The 24,758-nt window shown below is 38.5% G+C and overlaps 1 protein-coding gene across 1 annotated transcript in view; it reads left to right on the forward strand.

The window, feature by feature from the left end:
- Positions 1-24,758, forward strand: part of TEX14 (testis expressed 14, intercellular bridge forming factor) — a 141,227-nt gene extending 116,469 nt beyond the window's left edge. Inside the window, exons 21-31 of the mRNA XM_044675064.1 lie at positions 1,033-1,086; positions 2,640-2,767; positions 3,337-3,548; positions 9,325-9,427; positions 11,900-11,983; positions 12,317-12,394; positions 14,602-14,701; positions 17,682-17,774; positions 22,536-22,642; positions 24,010-24,067; positions 24,433-24,758. Coding sequence (XP_044530999.1) covers positions 1,033-1,086; positions 2,640-2,767; positions 3,337-3,548; positions 9,325-9,427; positions 11,900-11,983; positions 12,317-12,394; positions 14,602-14,701; positions 17,682-17,774; positions 22,536-22,642; positions 24,010-24,067; positions 24,433-24,469 — 1,054 coding nt within the window. The 3' untranslated portion in view covers positions 24,470-24,758. The remainder of the gene's footprint in view (positions 1-1,032; positions 1,087-2,639; positions 2,768-3,336; positions 3,549-9,324; positions 9,428-11,899; positions 11,984-12,316; positions 12,395-14,601; positions 14,702-17,681; positions 17,775-22,535; positions 22,643-24,009; positions 24,068-24,432) is intronic.

The following is a 24,758-nucleotide window of genomic DNA, read 5'->3' on the forward strand; positions in this document are numbered from 1 at the left end:
AGGTAGATTAAAAATAAATTGCAAAGGGCTTTGATTGCCAAGATAATAAGTATAGTCTTTATTCAGAGAGTAATGGGGAATCATTGAAGGTTTTTGAGCAGTGAAATGATTTATAAATGAATGAAAATAATTTAAGTGCTTACTACAATGACAAGCACTACATCCCCAGCTGAGTGGGAGGGGAGGTGGTTAGGAAGGAATAGAGTGAGGCATGTCTGAGGCATTGCCAAGTCAACAGAGGCAGGCACCAATGAGGACCCCACAGTTCTTTATCTCTCGGAGAGGCACTAAGATCTGGGATCTTCACTGTGGGGTCTTCACTGAGGCGACTGGCTCTCTAGAAAATTGTGCTGGCCTGTGGCTGCAGAACTGCTTCCTACTATAAGAAAATCATTCTAAGAAAAGTTTGTAGGAAGAATTGGAGTGAGTGTGGGGAAAAGACTAGAGGCAAGGAAGTCGGTTAGGAGGCTGTTTGGAGTATTTTAACCAAGAAGTAAGGAGTGCCTATTCAGGGCATTTCACCCACTGAGACAGGCTTGTATTCTCTCTCCACTTCTGACAGAGATTGGTTCTGTCATCCCATCAGATGTTGCTCTTTAAAGCAGAGGTTCCTTGTTCATCAAGTATTGTAAGAGCTATCAGGTGGAAAGATGATTAGGTTTGTTGCTGGATTCAGAGGACAGAACCAGGAACAGTGGGTGGAGTTTACAGAGAGGCAGATTTAGGCATTTATGCTTTTATTGTAAGGGAAATTTTTCTAAAAATTACAATTGTGCTCTAGTGAAATTGCCTATCTCAAGAGGCAATAGATTTCTCCTCAATGAAGTTTTTAAGGAAAAAATAAGCAAACTTTTCCCTGATGTGTCAAAGGGTGGTTCTTGTACAGTTTAGATTGGATGACTGCAGAGATGCTCTGAGATTTTGTATTTTGGCAGAGACCAACGTGAAAAAAATGCTGATTTAGTGAGTTTAATAATGCTTTTTGTTTATCTAAACTGATTAAAGTAATTTCTTCACCTTTTCTCTTTTCAGTTTTAGAGAAGAAGAAACAAAAGAATCCTCAAAAGTATTGAAAGAGGAAGATATGTATGTAGGGGTACTTCTTTTTTTTCATGGAGAAAACTAGTCTCAATTCTTGATTAAGATGAGAAGATTTTATAGTTGATCCCAATCCACATTTTCTAAGATAGATGAGCGTAGGGTCAAGCCTTAAGATGGTCTAAAAACCAATTAAGCCTCATGGCTATGGAACATTGCATATAATAATATCAAAATCAAACTGCATATGATATGGAACTTTTTTCCTTTTTTAAAATTCTTTGTTAGTAAGGGATGGCTTTTTGGGAGAAAAACACCCCATTGGAATATATGGATAATGTAAAACAAAAGTAATCTTTAAAAACTAAGAAAAGAAGGTGCAAGCCATTTGACAATTATATTCTTAGGAAGCTGGAGCCTGCACTGTCTCACATATACATTCTTCAATTTTCTAGTGACTTCATGTTGTATATAATGTTGGTGAGGAGATATCAAAAACTTTTTTGATCAGATAAATCTTTAGTGTGGCATAGGAAAAGATTTGTGGTAAAATCTATTTTTGGTGTGAAGACCTTGGTAATGATAGAAGTAGTTGTTTTTACTTTTGGAGATCATTTTTTAAAGCTAGAATTTCATGTCTGTCTTATCTTAAACTGTTTCTTCACTGATTGTGATATTTTGATAACTAAAGTTTTTATAAAGTTTTTGGCTCCAACACTATACACTAGCTGCTTGACCACTCTCAAGTCACTTTAAACCTTTTCCAGCCTTAGTTTCCTTTCTATAAAATGGATATGACAATATTTTCATTATTCAATTAAATAATTCATTATACATATATTAAGTGCCTACTGTGTGCCAGGCACTGAGCTAAGTCTTAAGAATACAAGTAAGAGAAAGAAATACAGTTCCTGCCTTCTAGGAGCTGACAATCTATTGGGGGGAAACAACACACAGAAGGAGGCTGGGAAGAGGTGGGGTCCAAACTCAGCAGAGGTGCAGAGGAAAGTGAAGACTGAGCTGCAAAGTCCTGGGATCATCCCTCTCTAGAGGAATGGATTGCTCCACCCTTATGAGCTTAGGAAGGGTTACTGAACAACTGAGTCTTGTGATTATCCTTGGCAGCTGATATAGATATAGCAGGAAGACTGCTAAGGCTGGAATCAAAAAACCTGAGTTTGAATCTCAGCTTGGATGTGTTCTAGCTTGTTTGATTGCCTCTCTGGTCTCAGTGTTCTCTGTAAAATGGGGATATAATGTTTACATGCTGCTTAGGATTTTCGTAATGAAAATAATCCATAATCATAAATCAGCATATTAAAAATAAAGCACATGAATAAATAATAAATATAAATTAATATTATAAGGACATAATTGAAAAATAATCATCTGGAAGTGGTTGGACTTTATGACACTAAGTCTTTCACCATTAGGGAATGGTATTAGAAAGTATTGGGGGAGAGGATCCTGTTTAATATGATGAAAATAATATGGATAGTGAATGAATGAGTGTACTTTTAGATTTCAAAAAGATTAGAATTTTTGTTTTTTTTTTAAATACCTTTCCTAATTAATCCAATATTTCCTTTTTAATCTTTTAGATCATTAATAGATATTCAGGAATTATCCAGTATCTCATGGGAAAAAGGAAGCTCTTGTAAGGAAATGCCCTGCAAAACACCCAAAGCAAGCCATGGACCCACCAATGTCAGCACTCCACTCAGCCCAAGTAACCATAAAATAGATATTTCTGAGAACTTCACCCATAGAATATCAAGAGTTAGCCATGACTAGCAAGTGAACCCCATTGCTATTTTGTCTTTGGCATTTGAATATTCATTTGGGACAAAGAATACAGAGGCAAGATTAGAGTAAATAAGAGAATTGTGTATTCTGGGCAAGGGAAGTAGATCATTAAGCTTCCAGTGCAAATTTTACAAATGACATTGTAAAGAACTATCTGTGGTGAGAAAATGTCATGTTTTTCATAGTTTGCAAAAGATGATGTAGTTGCATTTAGAATTACATGCTTTTAAAAAATTTCCTACATGTTGAGTTTCAAGCTTATTTTATATCAGATGGTTTTCCTTTAGTCTCCTGGCCCTGGTTCATGACTCTAATTTTAAAACATGGTATTTGGGCTTAGACTAGACATTTAATGGACCTAATTACTGAACACAATGGAAATTCTCTGGTATACATATAATTCCAAAAACAAAAGACTAAACAAATAGCTGGGGTTCCAGATCTATTATAACCTTCTGTGAGATTGACTAACTCCTGACTCCTTTTCTGTAGTAGGGGCAGCTTCATCAAGCATCAGTCTGTATAAAAACTATTCTCAAGGGAACTCTTCCCAACCTAAAGTCCAGGAAACCTCTTGCTGGAACAGCCAGGAGTCCATTAGGACAATGTCAAATACGTTCACAACAGCCAGCGGCAAAAGGGGCTGGACCACCGATTCTCTCTCCTTCCCCTCCGAAATACCTTCCTTTGGATTGACCACCCCTGTAAGTAAGAGGATTATGTATTTCTTACACATGTTCATGCCAAAATCAAGCCTGGCTCCATGCTTTTTTTTCGTATTAGAGATGAGAACTGCCTTTAAGTAAAACTAACATAAATAAAGCAAATATCACCCAGCCAATCTTCTTTGGGGCTGCCTTCCTTAAGTTTGAAAAGATAGGAAGGGCTTAGGGCTTACAGCCTTCTCAAAGATCTAGCCTGTTTTTTTGCTTATGGTAGTCTCCTGACCTAAAATTCTCCTTATTCACATTTTTCCCATCTTATCACCAACTCCTTCATAAAACTTCCTTTGTTTATTCAACTCTTTCTGACTTCATCCTACTCTGAGTCCTTCAGTCCTGAGCTGTCTTTACTGTTGTGGGAGGCTTGAGGTGAACTGGGGCTCAGGAAGAGTACCTTTTACAAGGATGCAAGACTCTGAAACTTAGCTAAAAAATAAAAATAGAAATTTATTAATTTAGAAGATAATGTTGAATCTGGCCAGGAGGACAGCATAGGTGGAAGACTTCCTCCTAGGGGGAACAGCATAGATGGAAAGCTACTCTCCCAGATGACATGATTTCTGGGGTCTTTATACTCTTTATGACAGTGAAAACGTGACTCCAAGCTGGAGATGTAGCTCTAGAGCGGTATGCATTGAAGTATGGGGGGGAGGGTTGGTCATCTGACCGGGGTCTGCCTGAAGACATAGGGGATAACCTCATAGTTTAGGGGACATAACAGGTAGATGTCTTGGATACAACCTGATGGTATCAAGGTATAGCCTGGAAGTGTATCTCTCTGTCCCTCTGGAATCTAAAGGACTGATCTAAGGAGGATAATCCTTTCAGGGTCTTATAGGAGTTATCAGATGTTCTTGGGTTAGGAGTCACAAGGATAGAAGGGAGCAAAGGAATTTCCCTGCTTATAGTTTGCCTGAAACACTTCTATGGTTTTGGGGGGATACAATGCCCATGCCATTTACCATATCATTTAGCTCTTCATCATAGCTAGTTATAGCTTCAACAGAGCCAGGATCCCTTTGGCATTGATATTCCCTACATTGCTATAGAGCCACACACAGACAGTACATTGACTTCGCAAAAATCCTGAAACTCTAGCTATATGCAGTTTACTATGCTTGAGATAGGAAAGTATACAAAGGCCAAATCAAGGAGATCCTATTCTGCTAGAGGGGGAAATGAAGAAAAGAAGGAATGAAGCATTTATTAAATATTCCATGCCATAAAAGGGAATTCTTTGTTATCTCTGAGTTTATACTTGTGAAAGGGCATCTTTTATTCCCTTTGTCTATTTTGAGTTAACACTTTGGTTAACAATAACTTAAGTACCCCTACTTAGTACCTCACTAGATTGTGAAGACAGGATTAACTATCCTTTGTCTACTTTTTTTTTTTTTTAAACCCTTACCTTCCGTCTTGGAGTCAATACTGTGTATTGGCTCCAAGGCAGAAGAGTGGTAAGGGTAGGCAATGGGGGTCAAGTGACTTGCCCAGGGTCACACAGCTGAGAAGGGTCTGAGGCCAGATTTGAACCTAGGACCTCCCGTCCCTTTGTCTACTTTTGAATTGAATCAAGAAAAGCTTGAACACCCTACTTAGCACTAGGTGGAGGAGCTCTCTACCCTTTCTCAACTCAATCAGACAGGAAATGAGAATTCACACCTCAATCAGACAGGAATATGTGAACTCTTCTGATGAGTATTCACCTCTCCAGAAAACGAGAAGTGGTTCCCACAAACACTGCCCTTGGCAGTGCTGGGCAATTTGGAAGCTGTGATTGGCCCTTGTGAAAAGGTGAAGGGACAAGAAGCCACTTTAAAAGGCCCTGAATTTCTGGGGCTAGAAAAGTCGACTCCATGAAGGAAATTGGTTTGAAGGAGTTGGACTTCAAGAAGGAGGTCAGCTCAAGGAAGAAAGTCTGCCTCAGGAGTCACCTTCAGCTTGAGTCATTGTCTTGACCTGCCTCTTGGAGGGATCTTGGGTGAGTGGATGGCTGGCTTTCCCTTCCTGTCTTCTGGAGAGAGTTTAATTCTGGTAGAAGGTCAATAAGCCCTGGCTGAGTCGAGCAACGTAGGATTATAGCATTATTTAGTTAGATAGGCTAATGTTTTCTCTACCCATTTGTATTTCTCTGCTTTTACCCTTTCCACCTCTTCTGTAAATAAAAGCTATTAAGGTCATTTCGACTTTGAGCAATATTACTTTGAATCGGCAACCACCACTGTTATTTATAATCTTCATATATTTTAGTCAAATCATTAAAATTTAATTCTTGCAATGCAAAGCACCATCCTAAGTTCTATGAACACTAAGAAATAAGATAGGTCTTGCCCAAAGGAGCTCACATTTTGCAGGGGAGATGACACACATACAAGGTTTCAGCTGCAAGTCAGATGGAAAGGTGAATCAAAGGGCCTATTGTGTGTCCAGGACTGTGCCAAGAACTACAGATACAAAAAGAAGCCAAAGATAGTTTTCGCCCTCTAGGAGCTCACAATCTAATGGGATAGACAATGTATAAACAAATATATATAAAGCAAGTCATATACAGGATAAATAGGAAGTAATTACTAGGAGGAAGGGCTTCCTAGAAAAGATGGGATTTTACTTAAAGCTTAAAGGAAGCTAGGGAAGCCATTGGGCATAAATGAGAAGATTCTAGGCATGAGAGGTGGATTATCTTGTTCCTGGAATAGAAACGGCCAACCTCACTGGATTGAAGAGTATGTTTTATGGAGTGAGGTAGACTGGCAGTAAGCAGACTCTCGAAAAGGTAAGGAAGATCTAGGTTATGCAGGTCTTTGAAAGCCAAACAGCATTTTTTTTCTTTTTAAACCTTTACCTTCAGTCTTTAAATTGATACTAAGTACAGATTCCAAGGCAAAATAATAGTAAGGGCTAGGCAATGGGGATAAAGTGATTTTCCCAGGGTCACACAGCTAGGAAGTATCTGAATTTAGATTTGAACCTAGGTCCTCCTGTCTCCAGGCCTGTCTCTCCATCCACTAAGGCATCTAGCTGTCCTCAGATTTTGCTTTTTATCTTGGAGGCAATAGGAGTTAATTGAGTAGGAGGATAACATTGAGACATATGTTTTCAGAAAATCACTTTAGTGGCTGAAACAGAGATTGGGGTGGGGAGACACTTTAAGCAGGCAGACCCACCAAGCTACTGCAAAAATCTAGGTGTGAGATGATAGATGCCTTCACTAGAGTGATGGCAAAATCAGAGGAGAGAAAGGGGTGTGTTCTTAGGATTTTGCAAAGATGAAGTCAACAGGCCAAGGCTAGGCAACAGCTTGGATGTAGTGGGTAACAGATAATGAAGAATTCCAAGATGACTTCCCGGTTGTGAGCCTGAGAGGCTGGGAAGGATGGTGTTGACCTCTACTGTAATAAGGAAGGTGGGGGAAGGTGGTTAGTGGGAATAATAATGAGTTCAAGTTTTGATATAATGAATTTAAGATGTCTTCTAGGCATTTTGTGGACTGGAGATGTGAGATTGGCAATCAGCAAAAAGTTTGGGGCAGGATAAGTAGATCTGAGAATCATTGAATCATTAGCAAAGATACAATAATTAAATCCATGGGTGCTGATGAGATCATCAAGTGAGAATACAGAGGGAGAAAGGAAGAGGACACAGAACCAAAATCTGAGAGATGCTTGTCAGAGGGCATGCTAGCCAAGGAAAGGAAGGAGGAGGAGTCAGATTGGCAGGAAAATCAAGAGAGAATGTTGTCCCAAAAACCTAAAGAGAAGAAATTATCAAGGAGGAGAGAATGATGAGCAGTGGCAAACACTGCAGAGATGTCAAGGAGTATAAGGACTTAAAAAAAAAAAAACACTGATTTGGCAACTAAGATACTATTAGTAACTTTGGAGAGAACATTTTCTGTTGGATGCCAGATTGTAAGGGATTAAGAAAGTGAGAAGAGAGAGTAAAAGCACCTACTATAAACAGCCTCTTTGAGGAATTTAGCTACAAATGCAGAAGAAATTTAAGGTGATAGTTAATGAGAATGGAAGGGTCAAGTGAAGATTTTTTGAAGACAGGCATGTTTGTAGACAGTATCAAATGAGCCAGTACCCAGGAAGAGCCTGATGAAAAGTGAAAGAACAGGGATAACAGGGGGCAATCTGTTGGAGGCGATAGGATGTACCATTGTACAAGGGACTAGACCACTTCACTATGTGAGACAAGGGTGAAAGAGAAGAGAGTGGCAGAAGACAAGCCATAGGTGGCGAGGGGCTACAGCCATAGACTTTTTTTTTTTTTCTATCATTCACTGTTATTTCATATGTTCTAGTCAGGTCTTCCCCAGTAAATTATAAATTCTTTGATGGCAAAATCCTATCTTACTTTTCCATGGCTCTCAGTTATATAATAAATAGGCCACATATCTTACTCTCAGGGCTGTAGCTGAATCATATTGCTTCCCTGGGTAGGTATTTCTGTTCAAGAAATCAGCACTGACTCCTAATTTCATTCATGATAATGAGGTAGGGTTATTTTGAGGGTCTTTGTAAATAATCAGAAAGAGGAATTGATCCAGTTCTGCTCACATTTAGTAATTTGTTCTCTAAAAAATGAGTGATTTTTGTGGTTAATTAACCATCCCACACAAAAAGAAAAGAATTAAACTTTAGATACTGAATTTATGTATTCCATTGAGGTTTATTAAAGGATATTCTTTGCAGTCAGCAGAGGGTCAGAGAGAGCTAGAGGTAGTATAAGAGTGCTGTGGTTCCTCTAGAACTTGGGCAGCACAGAAGTCCTTGGTATATCTGAGACTATCTTATAGGAATTGGTAACTCTCAGATGGTTTTGTAGGTTTCAGCACCAACAATAGGATGGCAGAACCACAAATAGGACAGCCATAGTACCCCAGAGAGGATGTTAGCATAAAAGAGCCAACTTTCCCTTTTTATATAAAAAATGATCCCTTCTCCCTTAATTAGTCATGTTTCAGATTTCTTATTCTTTGGAATTCTGGGGCACTAACTGGCTAGATGGCATGGCAAATATGGGATGAGAATATTCATCTTTCTCTTCAATATTTGGAAATATTTTATCTCTCTTTGCTTTGAAAACTTTGAAATTTTCCCATGGGAGTCTGTATATGAGTATTAACTTAGATTGGGAGAAGGGAGGAGCTTCACAAGGATTCTATTTTTAGATAGCAATACATGCATGTTCATATGGATGCATGTATTCATTCTTTAGCAAGAAATATCTGTTTACATTCAGAGAGGAAGGATAGTGCCTGCCATATTAAAAATGCTAGATAGCAAACCTCTACACATGATGACAAGAGTTGTAGGAACTCTAAGCCAGATGTGATGAGATGAACGAGACAGTATTTATTGTGTTGTGTGTTGTGATCTGTAGCCATGGTCCTTTGGCTTTGGGAAAGCTACTCCTTGAGATGAAAAGGATAGATTTGGGGGCAGCTGGGTAGCTCAGTGGATTGAGTCAGACCTAGAGACCCTAGGTTCAAATCTGGCCTCAGACACTTCTCAGCCATGTGACCCTGGGCAAGTCACTAGACCCCCATTGCCTAGTCCTTACCACTCTTCTGTCTTGGAGCCTTCCAAGACAGAAGGTAAGGATTTTTACAAAAGAAAAAAAAAGGAAAGACTGGTCTGCTTTCAACTTGTCCTGTTCAATTTATGGTCATCTCAGAAGTGTCCTATGTGCGCTTATTTTCTTTCACTCAGTACACACGGGGCTAATAGTATGTTTCTTTGATTAGTTGCAGGGTAGTTTGTCTATATTCAGTGGACCTGGTTCTTCCATCACCAAGGCCAAAGCAGAATCTGAGAAATTTTTTCCTGCCGCTCAGCAAAGCAGACTACAGAAAGGTATTGTGCTTAAACTTGAAGTACTTGGCATAATGCCTGGCTTAATAAATGCTAGTTGACTGAGAAATGGAAGACAAAGTATTAAGGAATACTAAGGGAGGCCTCATACTGCCTGCCTTTTAAAACAGTATTCTGCTTTAAAAGACTGGAGGATTTGGTAAAGCTGCTTGGAAGTTTATAGGAAGGATGAGGCTTTTGTGACCCCTAGGGATTTAATATTGTTGTGAATCATCTTTTAGGCTTAAATTTAGGCTTGAATTGGAGCTGTTCTGTAGGATGACAGGTAAGTATTGATTAATCCTTGCCTAGCCTGGTTAGTTGGTACTAAGCTGCTTCTTGATAACCTTAATTTCAACTCAGATCTCCCTTAATTTCAAAGGAAATTTTTATTTCTCTTCCCCTGGGATTCCCAAGAGCAAATTTCTTAGAGAGGCACCCAGAACATGAGAGTTTGGAGAACATCTTCAGGGAGGGAATGACAATAATCATAAAAACTTCTGTTTCTCTAGAGGCAGTTTATTTCATGAAAAGAGAGCCAACCTCAGGACTAGAAAGACCTGAGATCAGGCCCTGTCTCTGACATACACTGGCTGGAGAACCCAGAGCAGAATTTGTCTGCCCAGAGATTCTGACATCCTCTGGCACAGGACTTTTGCGTGTCTGGAGGGCAATAAATCAAGGGGCAAAGCTAGATGATAAAAAAAAGATTAGTGCCACCTGATAGGCAGTTGCCAGGTAGATAGTAGAACAGAGGGAGATATAGACATGTAGAGGATTTTATGCTGCTTTAGGCAGCAAAAGGAGACTTTCTATGAGAGGATGCCCTTTGTTTGGGTAAGGGCTGAACAAATTGTGGCATCTGTTGGTGATGGAACACTATTGCGCTAAAAGAAATAAAGAACTGGAGGAATTCCACGTGAACTGGAAAGACCTCCAGGAATTGATGCAGAGTGAAAGAAGCAGAACCAGGAGAACCTTATTACACAGAGACGAATACACTGTGGCACAGTCGAATGTAATGGACTTCTCTACTAGCAGCCATGCAATGATCCAGGACAATTCTGAGGGACTTATGAGAAGGAACACTATCCACATCCAGGGAAAGAACTGTGGGAGTAGAAACACAGAAGAAAAACAACTCATTGATCACATGGGTCAATGGGGATATGACTGGGGATGTAGATTCTAGATGATCACCCTAATGCAAATATTAATAATATGGAAATAGGTATTGTCAGTGATACATGTAAAACCCAGTGGAATTGCTTGTTGGCTATGGGAGGGGGGTGGGAGGAGGGGAGAGAAAGAACATGAATCATGAAACCATGGAAAAATATTCTAAATTAATTAAATAAAAATTTTTAAGTTAAAAAAAAAGAGATTTTCAGGTGAGGCTGTTCAGCCACTTTATATGGGAAGCTAAATAAAAAGAACAGGATATCCAGTAATGGGAGAGAAAATTCTTAACTTGGGATTGCCCAAGATCAGGTCTGTTTGAGTAAAGATGTTTTTCCTTATAATCAGTCTTATCAGACTTTCTTACCATACTGACATCTAAAATAGTAGAGGTCTTCCTTTAAGATGTAACCAGACCATGAATTTGCCTTACACAATCCTGAAGGCTACTATTTCTGGGGAGATGTTTTCCCCAAACTCCCACACCAAGGAATTAGTTGACTGTTAGTTGCAAACTCCTATATTTATAGGAACTTCCTATATGAAATAATAGGCCTAGTCACTCCTACTGAGCTAAGGACGGTCCCTAGCTTGGATGAAAAAGGAGGAGGGTTGGGCGTGGGGCTAGCAACCCCACCCTATAAAAACTACATCTGCTAAAGAAACTGCAACCTAAAGTAGGGGCAGCTGGGCTAGCTCAGTGGATTGAGAGCCAGGCCTAGAGATGAAAGGTCCTAGGTTCAAGTCCGGGCTCAGACACTTACCAGCTGGGTGACCCTGAGCGACCCACTGCCTACTGGTTGTGGCCCTATGCTCCTAGAATGGAGTCCCAGGATAAAAAAAAAAAAAAAGTCACTCCTACTCCCTCCCCCCAAACCAACAAATTTAAGGTATATAAAGTCTACAGCAATCCTATAAGGTAAATTGTGCAAGAGATATTATTTCCATTTTACTGATAGTGACAGTCAAGATCAGAGAGGTTAAATTTGTTATAATCACATACAATAAAATAGTAAATTTGTGAGATTGGATTTGAACCCAGATTTTTCTACTACACCCTGACAATTCACAAGCATCCACTCTGGAGTAAAATACTACTTGCACATCATCTCTGTGAGCCTCAATTGGAACTTCTAGAGGAAGAGTTGTTACTTTATTGTCTTGGGCATCTATTGTGAAAGAGACTCTAGAGTACAGGCCTGTTCAGCCTCTATTAGTCTTTGAGATTAATTCTTCACTCTCTGTGTAGACTGACAGATTAAATTAAATTAGCCACTCTTTCCCTTTTTTTTTTAGTCTTTAAAGAGATAGCAGATTCTTCTTCACCAGATTGTATTGATGAACTGCCCCCACCTTCCCAAGAACTCCTTGATGAAATAGGTAAGGGAAATGCAGTGCACAATGAATTCACAATTCCTGAAGAGCCAATTCCTAGGTCACTAACTCAACTTCATGGGTTACTTCTCATTCAGAAACTTAGAACAATCAGTCACTAAATGGGGAAGTGAATGAAATAGAGGACCTAGAAAAGGGATAAGCCATGAATCCCAGCTGACCACAGGCTAATCCTACAGGGGAGTCACTGAGTGGCATGCAGGAGTAGGTCTCATTAAAAATTCCCAGCTATTAGGAGGTAAAGCCTCACACAGCAAGAGGACCTGTGAGTATATACTATGAGCTAAGACCAATCTTTTCACTTTTATGTTCTGACAGAGCATTTGAAGCAGCAAAGTGCTTCTTCCTCAGTGTTGGGTGAGAACAGGTCAAATTCCTGTGATCTGACATTAAATGGTAAGTTGCCTGACCTGAAGACCTTTTTTTTTTTTTTTAAACTCTTACTTTACTTTTTTGAATCAGTACTGTATAATGGTTCCAAGGCAGAAGAGTGGTAAGGGCTAGGCAATGGGGTTAAGTGACTTCCCCAGGGTCACACAGTTAGGAAGTGTCTGAAGCCAGATTTCAACCTAGGACCTCCAATCCTAGGGTTTGCTTTCAGTCCAGTGAGGTACCTATCTGCCCCCTGAAGACCTTTCTACTACAATATTATACTATAATATTGTCTTAAGAGTGTTTGCATTATAGCCAGCCCGTAGGGGAAGTTTGGGTAGTCCTAAACTAAAGTGTGATCATGAAGCTTATTTTTGAGATTCTCAGCTTCCTCTTCTCTTCTCTTCATCCTGCCCCTACCTTTCAGACACATTGACACTGCCCTGTCAGAAAATACTGTCAGGAAAAGAATCAGTCTTATATTTTAAACTTAGTCAGGGTGTTCCCTCTCCTAAGGTCATTTACATTTTCAGTCTTACCCCTTCTTTCCCGTTTGACTATGGCTGAACTGGAAGAAATTTGGAGGGAGATGATCAAGGAGAACTTCCCCAAAATCATGCTACAGAGGAGGTTGCTAGCTCTGTCTACATAGAAATCTGGCCTTTGGTTACGAACCCTTTACCACAGGGTCTTCTTCTTTGTTCAGTCCAAGGCAGTTGCCATGTGATGTGTCCTGTGGAAGTCTGAGAGGGAAGTTTGTTTTATTTATTTATTTTTTTAATTTTAATTTTAATTTTATTTTTAATTTTTAATTTATTATTTAATTTTATTTTTTAAAACCCTTACCTTCCATCTTAGAATCAATACTGTGTATTGGTTCTAAGGCAGAAGAGTGGTAAGGGCTAGGCAATGGGGGTTAAGTGACTTTCCCAGGGTCACATAGCTAGCAAGTGTCTAAGGCCAGGTTTGAATTTAGGACTTTCTGTCTCTAGGCCTAGCTCTCAATCCTCTGAGCCACCACCCAGTTGCCCCATGAGAGGGAAGTTTTAATGGGTGGACTTACCCTACACAAATGTGGGCTGACCAGACCCTGTTATATCTGTATTAACTTTCCCCTAGAAGGTCAATGGGCCTTAAATCATGATATCAAAAAAACAGTGAGCAGCATAAGAGGACTTGTCCACAGGACAGAGACTAAAATTGAAATGCTTTCTAGTCCCCAATGACAACCAGTCTGAGGCAGAACAACTTAGAAGGTCATTCACTTAAGTGAGTGAAGGATAAGGGCCTTACTGATCTGCAAGACCCTTTGAATGTGATCAGAAACGCTCATGTTTAAGGTGTTTTGATATTGCATATGTCTAAAAAAAGAAAAGCAGCCACCAGGAAAATAAACCCAAGGAAGACAGTTGATTTTCTAGAAACTGAATGGTAGAATAAGAAATAACTTCCTAAGTTGGATTAGCAAGCAATTTATTAAAATATTTATAGCCGCACTCTGTAGTGGCAAAAAACTGGAAATGAGGGTATGCCCTTTGATTGGGGAATGGCTGAACAAATTGTGGTATCTGCTGGTGATAGAATACTATTGTGCTCAAAGGAATAATGAACTGAAGGAATTCCATGTGAACTGGAATGATGCAGGAATTGATGCAGAGTGAAAGGAGCAGAACCAGGAGAACATTGTACACAGAGACTGATACACTGTGGTACAATCGAATGTGATGGACTTCTGTACTAGCAGCAATGCAAAGATCCAGGACAATTCTGAGGGACTTATGAGAAGGAACACTATCCACATCCAGGGAAAGAACTGTGGGAGTAGAAACAAAGAAGAAAAACAACTGCTTGAACACATGGGTTGATGGGAATATGATTTGGGAGGTAGATGATGTAGACTCTAAATTACCACCCCAGTGCAACTATCAATAATATAGAAATAGGTTTTGATCTTTTACACATGTAAAACCTAGTGGAAATGCGCATTGGCTTTTGGGGGTGGGGTGGGGTTTGGGTAGAGAGAAAGAACATGAATCATGGAATCATGGAAAAATTCTCTAAAAAATTAAAAAATCAAAAAATCAAATCCTTAAAAATAAATAGAAAAAAAGAGAAAGCAATGTATTAAATGCCATATGTTGTACTAAACTCAAATTTTCAGCCTGTATTCTTATCATTTTACTCAAATCTTTTACTAATCTGCATAAGTTAATTTTATTAATTAACTCTAGATCAAAGACATTTAGAAGAAAAAATCATTGAGAATAAAGGAGAAGATGGCAGTATACTTTGGACCAAAGAGACTCTGTACTTAACAGAAGAGACAGATAGGTAAGCAAAGAAACTGAACTGTCAGAGGATTTGTGTCCATGTTGCTGTATACTCAGCACATATTTGTCCCTATGGGACAGTAGCTTTAATGGGCTTCTTTCATTACATTTTAGAGAGGCTGAAGGCTGTGCAAAGTGGGCTTAGAAAGCTAATGTAATCTAGGCTGCATTAAGAAAGGCTTATCCAGAGCCAGGGCCAAAGAAATGATAGTCCCTATACTCTGCCTTGGCCAGAATACATCTAGACCATTATATTAAGTCCTGGACATCATATTTTAAGAAGAAGAAAAACTGGAGTAGGTCTCAAGGAGAGCATCAAGGATTCATTCATTTAGCAATCACTTATTAAGGGCTAAGCAAGGCACTGGAAATACAAAAATAAAAACTTTTTAAAAATCCCTTTCCTTAGGGAGTTTATATTCAGTTGGGGAAAACAATACCTACACAGAAAAGTAGATGCATTGTAATAGGGAAGGAAAGGCAACTGATAGTAAGAAGGGGCACTTGAGTTCAGCCTTGAAGGAAGCTTGGGCTTCTAAAGAGGGAGGAGTGAGGAGGGCGTGTATTCCAGGCATGAGAGAGATCCTAGGCCTATGATGGCAAACCTATGGAACATGTGCACCCAGAACACTCTGTGGGCACACACCACCTTCCCCCCACCCCCTGGGCAGAGCTGTGCCCCTTCCCTTCTCCACGGGCTCCTGACGACATTTTTTTCATATCACCTGCCCTTCTACCCAGCAGCCTAATGGGAGTGCTTTCTCTCTCCCCTTTGTGAAGGAGGGCACCCAGCACTTGGGGAAGGGCATAGCATGTGGTCTCTAAAAGTTTCATCATCATGGGCCTAGGCAAAGGCACATCATTTACAGGGGCACAGTTGGGGTAGAACATAGAATGAACTAGGGTAGTTGCTCTGAGTGGAAATAAAAGACAAGTTGTAAAGGTAGAATTAACCTGACTAGGCAACTGATTAGATAGGAGAGGTGAGGGAGGATGACTTGGATTGAGGTACTCTCAATAGAAATAGGGAAGTTAGGAAGAAGGAAGAATTTGGGGCTGGGGAGAAGTTAATGAGTTCTAATTTGGATATCTTGAGTTAAAATGCCTACCGGGAATCCAAATGGAAATGACCATTAGGCAATTGGTGATGCAGGAGTAGAATTCAGGAGAGAGAGAGGGCTGGAGCTATAGATCTGATCATTTATTAACATGATAATTAATGTAAATTAGGCTATTCATTGTAGCTGAGGGAGTAAAGACTTCCTGAATTTGAGAAGCTTTAGAATGAAGAGACTTGATCAATTTTCCCTATGTGTTTCAGTTTCTTCTTTTATTGGCAAACGCCTCTCCAAATGATTGATTATATGGCAACTTCATATCACCACTATGGAGAAGAAAAGGAAGCCCACAAGATTTATATGTTCAGAGGATATTGATTAAAGGCTATTCTTTACTGGAGAGGAAAGGGTTGCTATAGGTCTTTAACTTTCTGTCCATATAGGAGTGATAATATGACAGTTCCCTGGTTGTGATGGTGTGGTTTGCCATAGTTGGCTTCCCAGCTTTCTTAGCCCAATCTATGATACATGTTGGAGATGCTCCCTCCTTTTAGGGGGTTCCAAGAAGAAGATTGTCAAAGCAAGGTATTATCTGTGCTATGGTATCTTTAGGTCTAATAATTTGGTGAAGGAGGTTAAGAGTGTGAGGGTTGAATGTTTCAAAGTTCTTTAACAAGGGTGTAACAAGGGTGGCATGGAGGTACCAGTTCTAGAACCACCCTGACACTTTTGTTTGTGGGATTTTCTTTAGGAAAAGAGTTAGTTTTAAGGATGAAAATGAAAAGCAAGGAATGGTGAGCACTTTCAGTATACATGGTACTATCTGGCAAGTGCCAGGAGAATGATCTAAGGTTATTCATTCATGTAAAGAATCAAAGGCCCCTTTTACATATGCTTGTGGTTTTTTTCCTCTCTCGAGGTTATACATGTGAAATACTATTTCAGATTCCAAAAGAAAGAAGGAATAAACTTCTCTATACAAAGATGTTAACAACGGGGAAAAGCCTTCCTCATTAATATAGCTGTGCATAAATGTATTTGTTTTCTAGAGCAAGCAATATTAATTCATTTATATCCTGAGAGCAAAGAAGGAAATGAGAACACTTACAGTTAACAGCAAAACATATCTTGATGTACATAATGAGAAAAAGGCATAGAAACTACCCAGATATTAAGGAAATCATCACAGCAAGTTTTGCTGGTCCTGCCACACTGATTGAGATTTCCAAGAGAAAATACAGATAAGGAAGAGAAGAAAGCCCAGGATAGGACCTTAGCATATACCCACATGTTAGGGATGGTGCCTAGATGAGCATCTAGTAAAGTAAACTGAATAGGAATGGCCAGTGAAGTAAGAGAACCAAGAGAGAATAATGTCACAAAAATTCAGAGAGAAATGAAGGAGGATGGGGTCAAAAAGAATGAGGATTCTTTTGTAAAAGATACCAGTCTTAGCAATTAAGAGATCATCAGCAGGTAAAGGAAGAGGATCTCATGGAGAGAGGGCTAGCCTTGGATTCAGGAAGTCCTAGGTTTAAGATCTGCTTCTAACATCAGTTGGGAGACCTTGGGCAAGTTGTATAGAACTAGTTCCTGATTAGTGCAAATAATGAATCTCCTTAAGTTGTATGTATTCAGATTTCCAGCATTTAAAATTATAATGATTTCTCTTACTACCATTTTACAGACAAAGAAACTTTTTGTCACAGGAAGTGTTCATAAAGTGACAACCATCTTACCAAGAATAATGCTTTAGTGATTCCTATAGTAGGTAGATTAGATTCTGTGACTAAAATGTTATAGGCTTAGGCTAATCATCATTAAATTCAATTGAACCATATGAACTCAGATTTCTAGGATTCTTTGTAATTAGAGGAGGAGATATAAATGTTAAATCTGAATTGTTGCTTTGCCTCTGGTCAGGGCTCACTCTACTTTGGATGAGGACTTGGAAAGATGGCTACAGCCATCTGAGAAGAGCGAGGAATTCCAAGGTCTTACAGAAAGCTCTGCAAGGTTATTGCTCCCCACTAGGGGATTATTTATTCCATTATTATTATTATTATTCACTTGTTATATTAAATGAGTCTGATTCTTACTTTCCACCTGAAGTTTTCTGGGGTCTTTAGAAAACTTGTCTAGTAATAAAATTGCATTGTTGCATATGATCAGATAGTGGTCGCAGAATGATTATCAAAGTTAAGATAATCACAGTTAAATATGAGTATATTAAATTTGGTTCAAAGTTGCAATTTAGAAAAAGAATGTCTTTGAGATTTGATTGGGGTGGTATGGGGCAAATTTGGTAACAAAATAGTCTGCTGAATCCTGATTTTAGTAATATTGGGTTTTGCAGTTCTGGTACCATGTCTCTGTTTGTATATCTATTGTGACACAGGTACAATGTAAGCTCCTCATGAATAGGGATCATTTTTTTTCATTGTACCCTACCCATCGAACACAGTGCCTCACACAGAGCAGGTGATTAATAAAGGATTGTGGTGTTGAATTCTGGTTCTGGTTTGTCAACTAACAGATAATCTTAGCAGGATGCTTTAGTTCTGTGAAGTGTACCAGATTGCCTTCATCATCTGCCCTTAAGACCCTAGATTTAGAGGCAACAGAAGCTGTAGAAATCAGCAAGTCCAAACTTTTTATACCTGAGGCTGTTAGTGATCTAGCCCAGGTAGCCAATAGCGAAATCAATAGGAAGAACCTAGGTTGTCTGACTGCAAATTACTGTATCTTTCTGTTCTACCATGCTACCCTTCCCACATACCTTCCAAGGCCCTTAGAAAATAAAATTAAAGAATAAAAAGACTGAAAAGTTAGAAGTGGTATACAAATGTAAAGTGGTATTATTAGTGATTCTATTAGATGTTTTTATTGTTTTGACCTACAAGGATAACTTGCTAGTGATGTAGAAGTGATAAGAATCTTGGGGAAAAAATAATGTGTCATCCTAGTGTGTAATCATGAAGAAAGGAAATGCTAGACCTAATTAAAGTCTTAGACTTTTTGATTCTGAGAAAAGCCAGCTATGATTTCAAAATTAAAGAAGGAATTTGGACTAGATGAGCTACAAAGACCCATTTCAGATCTGAATCCTGTGATTCTATAACTAAGATAGAATTTATTTTAAAAAGAATTAAATGTTCCAAAAATTGAAATTCTCCATAGAATTATAATTAATTTTTATGAGAAGGAAAAGAGAAGCAGCATTTTCCAACCCTGGTAGTGTTTTGTGCAGTGTGAATAAGGACTCTGTGAGAAACTTCAGTGTAGTCAGTCCAATTGGCTGCAAATTTCATAACCAGTACTCACTTTGGTCCCTGAGAAGGGGCAGGCTATGGATGGAGCTAGCTAATTAGAGAGATAGTCAAGAAAGAAAAGAAACTAGGAGGGAGGGTGGCTGACAAAATGCTTGTTGGAAAGCAGTAGCTGGTTAGTAAACACTAAATTAGCAACTTAGTGAAATCTTGACATAGGACCATGTTTAGCCAGAGTTTACTGTAGCTTCCCTTCCAGGCCTTCCTTCCTTGGATGGGGCCCATTGTTCCTTTCTCATTATGACCTCCATGGAGGCCAACAAAAGAAGAAATACAAACTATTAACAACCAAATGAAAGAATGTTCCATATCACTAATAGTTATTTAAATGCAGGTCAAAATATCCCCGAAGTTTCACTGGAAACTCATAAAATTGGCAAAGATTGACCAAAAAATGGGAATAGTCAATGTTTGAGGGGTCCTGAAATGACAGGTACGTTAATGCATTGTTGGTAAAGCTATGAGTTGGCACAAACATCCTGGAAAGCAATTTGGAATTATATAAATAAAATGACATAATGCCCATACCTTTTGACCCAGAGATTGTACTTCTAAGATATTAGCACCACCACCACTTCACCAACAAGGCCACTGATTGAAAAAAAGGCTATCCACATACACTACAATATTTATAGTAGCACTTCTTGTGGTAGCAAAGGCCTGAAAGCAAAACAGATACCCACCTATTGAGGATTGCTGAACAAATTGTGGCATGTAAACAGTGAAATATTTTTGATGCTTTAAGAAACAACAAAAACAATGAATACAGAGAAGCATGAACTCACATGACCTAATGAAAGTGAAATAAGCAGTAATAGGAAAATGGCACATTGACCACAAGTATAAAATGTAAAGAACCACAACAAAATAATAAAAACTGAATATTATGAAATTACATGATTGTAAGAGGAAAAGGTACCTTTCCTCTTCTCCTTGGCAGAGGTGGATCCACATGTGTGAGATGTTATATACAACATCAGATTTTTTGCATGTATTAATTGATTTTGTTTGGTTTTTTCTACTTTTCTTTTTATTCTTTCTTATAAGGGATGGCTTTCTAGGACTAAGAAGGTGGAAGGATATGGGGAAAGGTTAGTCATGTGAAAACAAGATAGCAACAAAAACCCTTTTTTAAAAATTAATTATTTTTTATAATATATGATATAATAAATAGTAGTATTTATTATATAATATGTTTATATCATAACTACAAGGCATTTACCTTCAGGGGTCACTCAGAGGGATACAATTAGCTCAAAGCAAGTCATTTATTGGAATGGCAAAGTAAGAACAGTAGTTTAAATAAAAATACCAAAATTAATTCCACAACTGTATAAGGAACTGTTATATGAACCTGAATTTCAGAAGTCCGTGTTTGTTATTTTCCCCTAAACCTGGAATGCATTTCCCCCCAAATATAGCATCAGTGGAAAGAGTGGTTACACATGTAGAATATAATAATAGAGACACACACAGGGGCACACCTGGCCAAAGCAGCACTTGCCTTTGGCACTGCAGGGTCCTGCCACTTCATTTACAAAGTGCAAAGGACTACTCAGTATGTGAGAGGGGAGGGAGAAAACTTAATCATCATGCTTAAGTTACTTAGCCTTTACATTCTGCAGTCTCATCAAAAGGATTGAGGGAGGTCAATTGATCAAAGTCCCCATTGTACTTAAAAGGAGATGGCTTATTTGGCAGAGAAGGTAAATATTCAGAAATAAAGATGTAAAAATAAGAGATAATAAAATTAAAATGCCCAGACCTTTTGATCTACCTTGAGATTGCATCTCCATGCATACACCCCAAGGAATTTAAAGACAGAAATGACCTGTATACTCCAAAATGTAATGGATGAAATTGTGGAATATAACGAAATACTATTGAACCATAAGAAACAATGCATATGAAAAAATACAGATAGGAATGGAAGAATTTAAATTATCTGATGCAAAATGAAGTAGAATCAAGAAGAACAGTACACAGTGACAACAGTGGGAAAAAAGAGCAATCCCAAAACAAAACAGAAATTAATGCTGGGTGGTATTATGACCAAGTTTGCTCCTAAGAAAGAGATAAAATGTACCTTCTTCCCATACATACCTGAGGTGGGAGACTTAAGAATGTAAGAACATTTCATGTACTGACAGGTTTGGTTGATGTGTTGATTAGTTTTGCTGAAGTGCTCTAAAACTAACTACACTGTGATGATAGACAAGTCGGTCTATTTCTCAAACCTTGAGTTTTTTTTATCTGTAAAATAGGACCAATAATACTTGCATTAAATAACTCACAAGGCTGTTGTAAGGAAAGATAATTGTGAGCCTTAAAGAATTATAGTAATGTAAATTATTTATTTATTGAAGTTGAAGTGTCACATTGTATGCTACAGTAGAAAGGGAACTATATTTTTAGTCAAAGGACCTAGGTTCAAATCCTAGCTACCACAGTTATATCTATATGGCATTGGGCAGATCAGCTTCTCTGGGCCTCAGTTTCTTCACTTGTCAAATGGCATTGTTGAAATAAGCAGAGCCAAGAGAACATTATACACAGTAACTGAAATATCATGGGGCAATCAAATGTGAAAGACTTTGCTACTAACATTGCAGTACAATGATCTAGGACAGTGATGGGCAAACTTTTTAAAGAGGGGTCAAAAGAAAGGAAATGCTCATCTTTCAGTCTGTTTCTAAGGCAACTCTTTCAAAGTTTCATTGTATTGTATCCTACTCATTGTATTCGTCAGATTAGGAATAATGTCCCACAGCCGGATAGAACATTTCAGGGGGCTGGCCCACCCATATGGCCCACTTATGGGCCATAGTTTGTCCATCACTGATCTAGGATAATTCTGAAGGACTTATGAAGAAGAATGCTATCTACCTCTAGAGAAAGAACTATTGGAGTAGAGATACAGATGAAAACACATGATTTATCACTTGTTTATTTGGGTATAGGATTTGGGGTTTTGGTTTTATAAGATTATTCTCTTACAAAAATGAATAATATGGAAATATGTTTTGAGTGACAATACATGTATAACTCAGTGGAATTGCTTGTCAGCTCCAGAAGAGGGGAGATAACATGAATCATGTGACTCTGGAAAACTTATGCATAATTTTGTTATTGGAATAAAATAAAGATTAAAAAGAAATGGCATTGAACAAGATGAGCTCCAAGCCAAAGACCCTCCATCTCTCAATCTATGATTCTGTGATCCCTGAAAATTTTTAGTTATCTTTTTGGCCTATAGAGAATTTTCTTACTTGAGTTCTCAGCCTATTCTATAATAGTTTAATTTTAGAGAAAAGCTTAGGAGTGAGTCCTGAAGAGTTTGTGAATAAGAAACTGGCTCATACCCAGGTTAATGCATCCTTTGCCCTTTGGATACTGCTCTCCTGGTCCCTCCCCTCATGGTCTGATATAAAAATCCTTGTTGTTGAAGGGAGACAAGTATAACAGATCAAGAAGTTGGTGAAAAGAAGAAAAAGGGGGGAGAAAGGGCCAAGGCAGAGAGAAGGAAACCAGACAGCTTTTCTGGGAGCCCTGAAGGTAATTTTCTGAGCTTATAATAGGTCCTCTTTAATGGATCTGCAATGTATTTATTCTGCAGGCCTGTGTCATAAGGAGTATAGAGTTTATTCAGAAGTAGCTGCCTGCCAGTGACCAAACTCATTAATGTTGCCTTTATTAATTTATTTTCCCTCTAGTTTGCTGTAAAGACTTGTCATTAACAATGAGTTCTGCCTCCAAAGCAAGCCATCAGTCCAAATCTTGCGTTGTTTTCGCATCTGGATAAGGAGAGTTGACAACACACAGAGCTTTATTTTTTAGTTGTCTGGCAGCTTCAGAAGTTTCCAGATAAAACCCATGCAGGGTTTACAGAATCAATCAAAACATTTATTATGGAACTAAAAGGGGATTGTGGGGGCACATGTTATGGGAAAGTCTTCAACTAACTTTTGACTTCAAAACTGTTTTAGAAAGCATTAATTCACAAATGACTCCCATGCAGAGATTCCTCTCTGGAAGCAGATTGGCTACTTAATAGAAGGCAGGTTCATTCTTTTCAGACCACTATGGCATTAACTGATTCCTCACAGATGCTATGGAGGATAACATTTTATTGAGTCTTAACCCTAACAAGAAATGATCTGCCTGGGTTTCGTTTATTGTTAGTGCAGTGGGTCTCAACCTATGAACTTCACATCCCCAGGGAGCAAAGGAATTTTGGGAAAGGGATCTATTTCATGACTTGGTATATAGTTAAATAAGCAAACAAACCTGTTGGCTGAATAAATGATATGGCTCACAAGTATTCAAAAGTGTGGAGCTACTATTGCAGTAAATAAAATACAAATTCAACTAAAAGATGTGGGGACAGTAAGTAGCTCAATGGATTGAGAGGTCAGCCTAGAAATAGGAAGTCCTGGGTTCAAATCTGGCCTCAGAAACTTCCTAGCTATGTGACAACGGGGCAAGTCACTCAACTCCCATTGCTTAGTCTTTACTGCTCTTCTGCCTTGGAACCAATAAAAGTATTGATTCTAAGATGGAAGGTAAAGGTTTAAAAAAAGCTCTATTGAATTCATAGCAGCTTTCTATCATATATTTTCTCAAATTATTGCTACAAATCCATAGTTTGCATCAGAGAGATGAGAAACCTTAAAACGTTTTGCCCTTTAAAAAATACTCATGTGGAGTAACTATAAGGCATAAAAATTAAGATTTAAAGTCAATTTCTTATATTTCCAAAATGAATATTTCTTGAGGCATGGGGATCCCTACATAGAATCAACTACAGAATGAATAGACTCAAACTTGGGCTCAGTTACCACTGCCCTGTGTTCAATATAAAGATGTTTAGGGACTTTTATCTGGGATTACCTAATAATTTACTTGTGATTTACTTGTTCTAGATCAGGAAGAACTGAAACCTGGTTTGTGGCATCGCCTGGGTTGGAGTCAACCATCGAGGTAACTTGGTGTCAGATGCATTTGTATATTAAGCTCCCCAGTTTTACACAGCATTTGGTAGAGAACTATTAAAATCATCTGCATTTGGAATAAGCTTTCTAACAAAGGTGGGGATTTCAATGTTGTATCATATTTAAAGTTTCTGTGGTGGGGACTGATCAAAATTGGAAACTGACAGTTGAGTTTAGCTTGGATTGAATGAATTACAGAGAGTGGTCTCAAAAGAATGGGCTTCACCACCCCAATTTCCCTAATAATGCAGATAACGTTTTTATTTCAATGAATAGAAATATTCGACTTGTAAGTTATTTTAAAGTGATTGTTTTTATCCCTTCTCCTTTCTTTCCTTTAAAAAATGAACATAGGATAATCGTTCTGGATCAGAGCAACACCTCAGACTAATCTGAGTTCGATAATAGATAAGTTTCCGGTATGTTTTTATGTTCTCCCTGTTGCATGCTCCCTGCCTCTGGTTGGCCACGATCTTCATGACCCTCATCAAATCCTCCTACAGTCGACTTGCACTTGTCTTCTCATTATAATAACAGACATGAGGGGTATGCCTAGATCCATTTGCTAGTGCATAGAGTCTTGCAAGGTCTTTAGTCTTGATTTACTGGTGAGAGAATTTGGGATATAAAAGTTTGTTTATGGGTCTGTAAATTCAATCCAGTGGTTGGCAGTGGCTTGT

Source organism: Gracilinanus agilis, chromosome 4 (assembly GCF_016433145.1).
Source record: "Gracilinanus agilis isolate LMUSP501 chromosome 4, AgileGrace, whole genome shotgun sequence".
Classification (NCBI taxonomy): Eukaryota; Metazoa; Chordata; class Mammalia; order Didelphimorphia; family Didelphidae; genus Gracilinanus; species Gracilinanus agilis.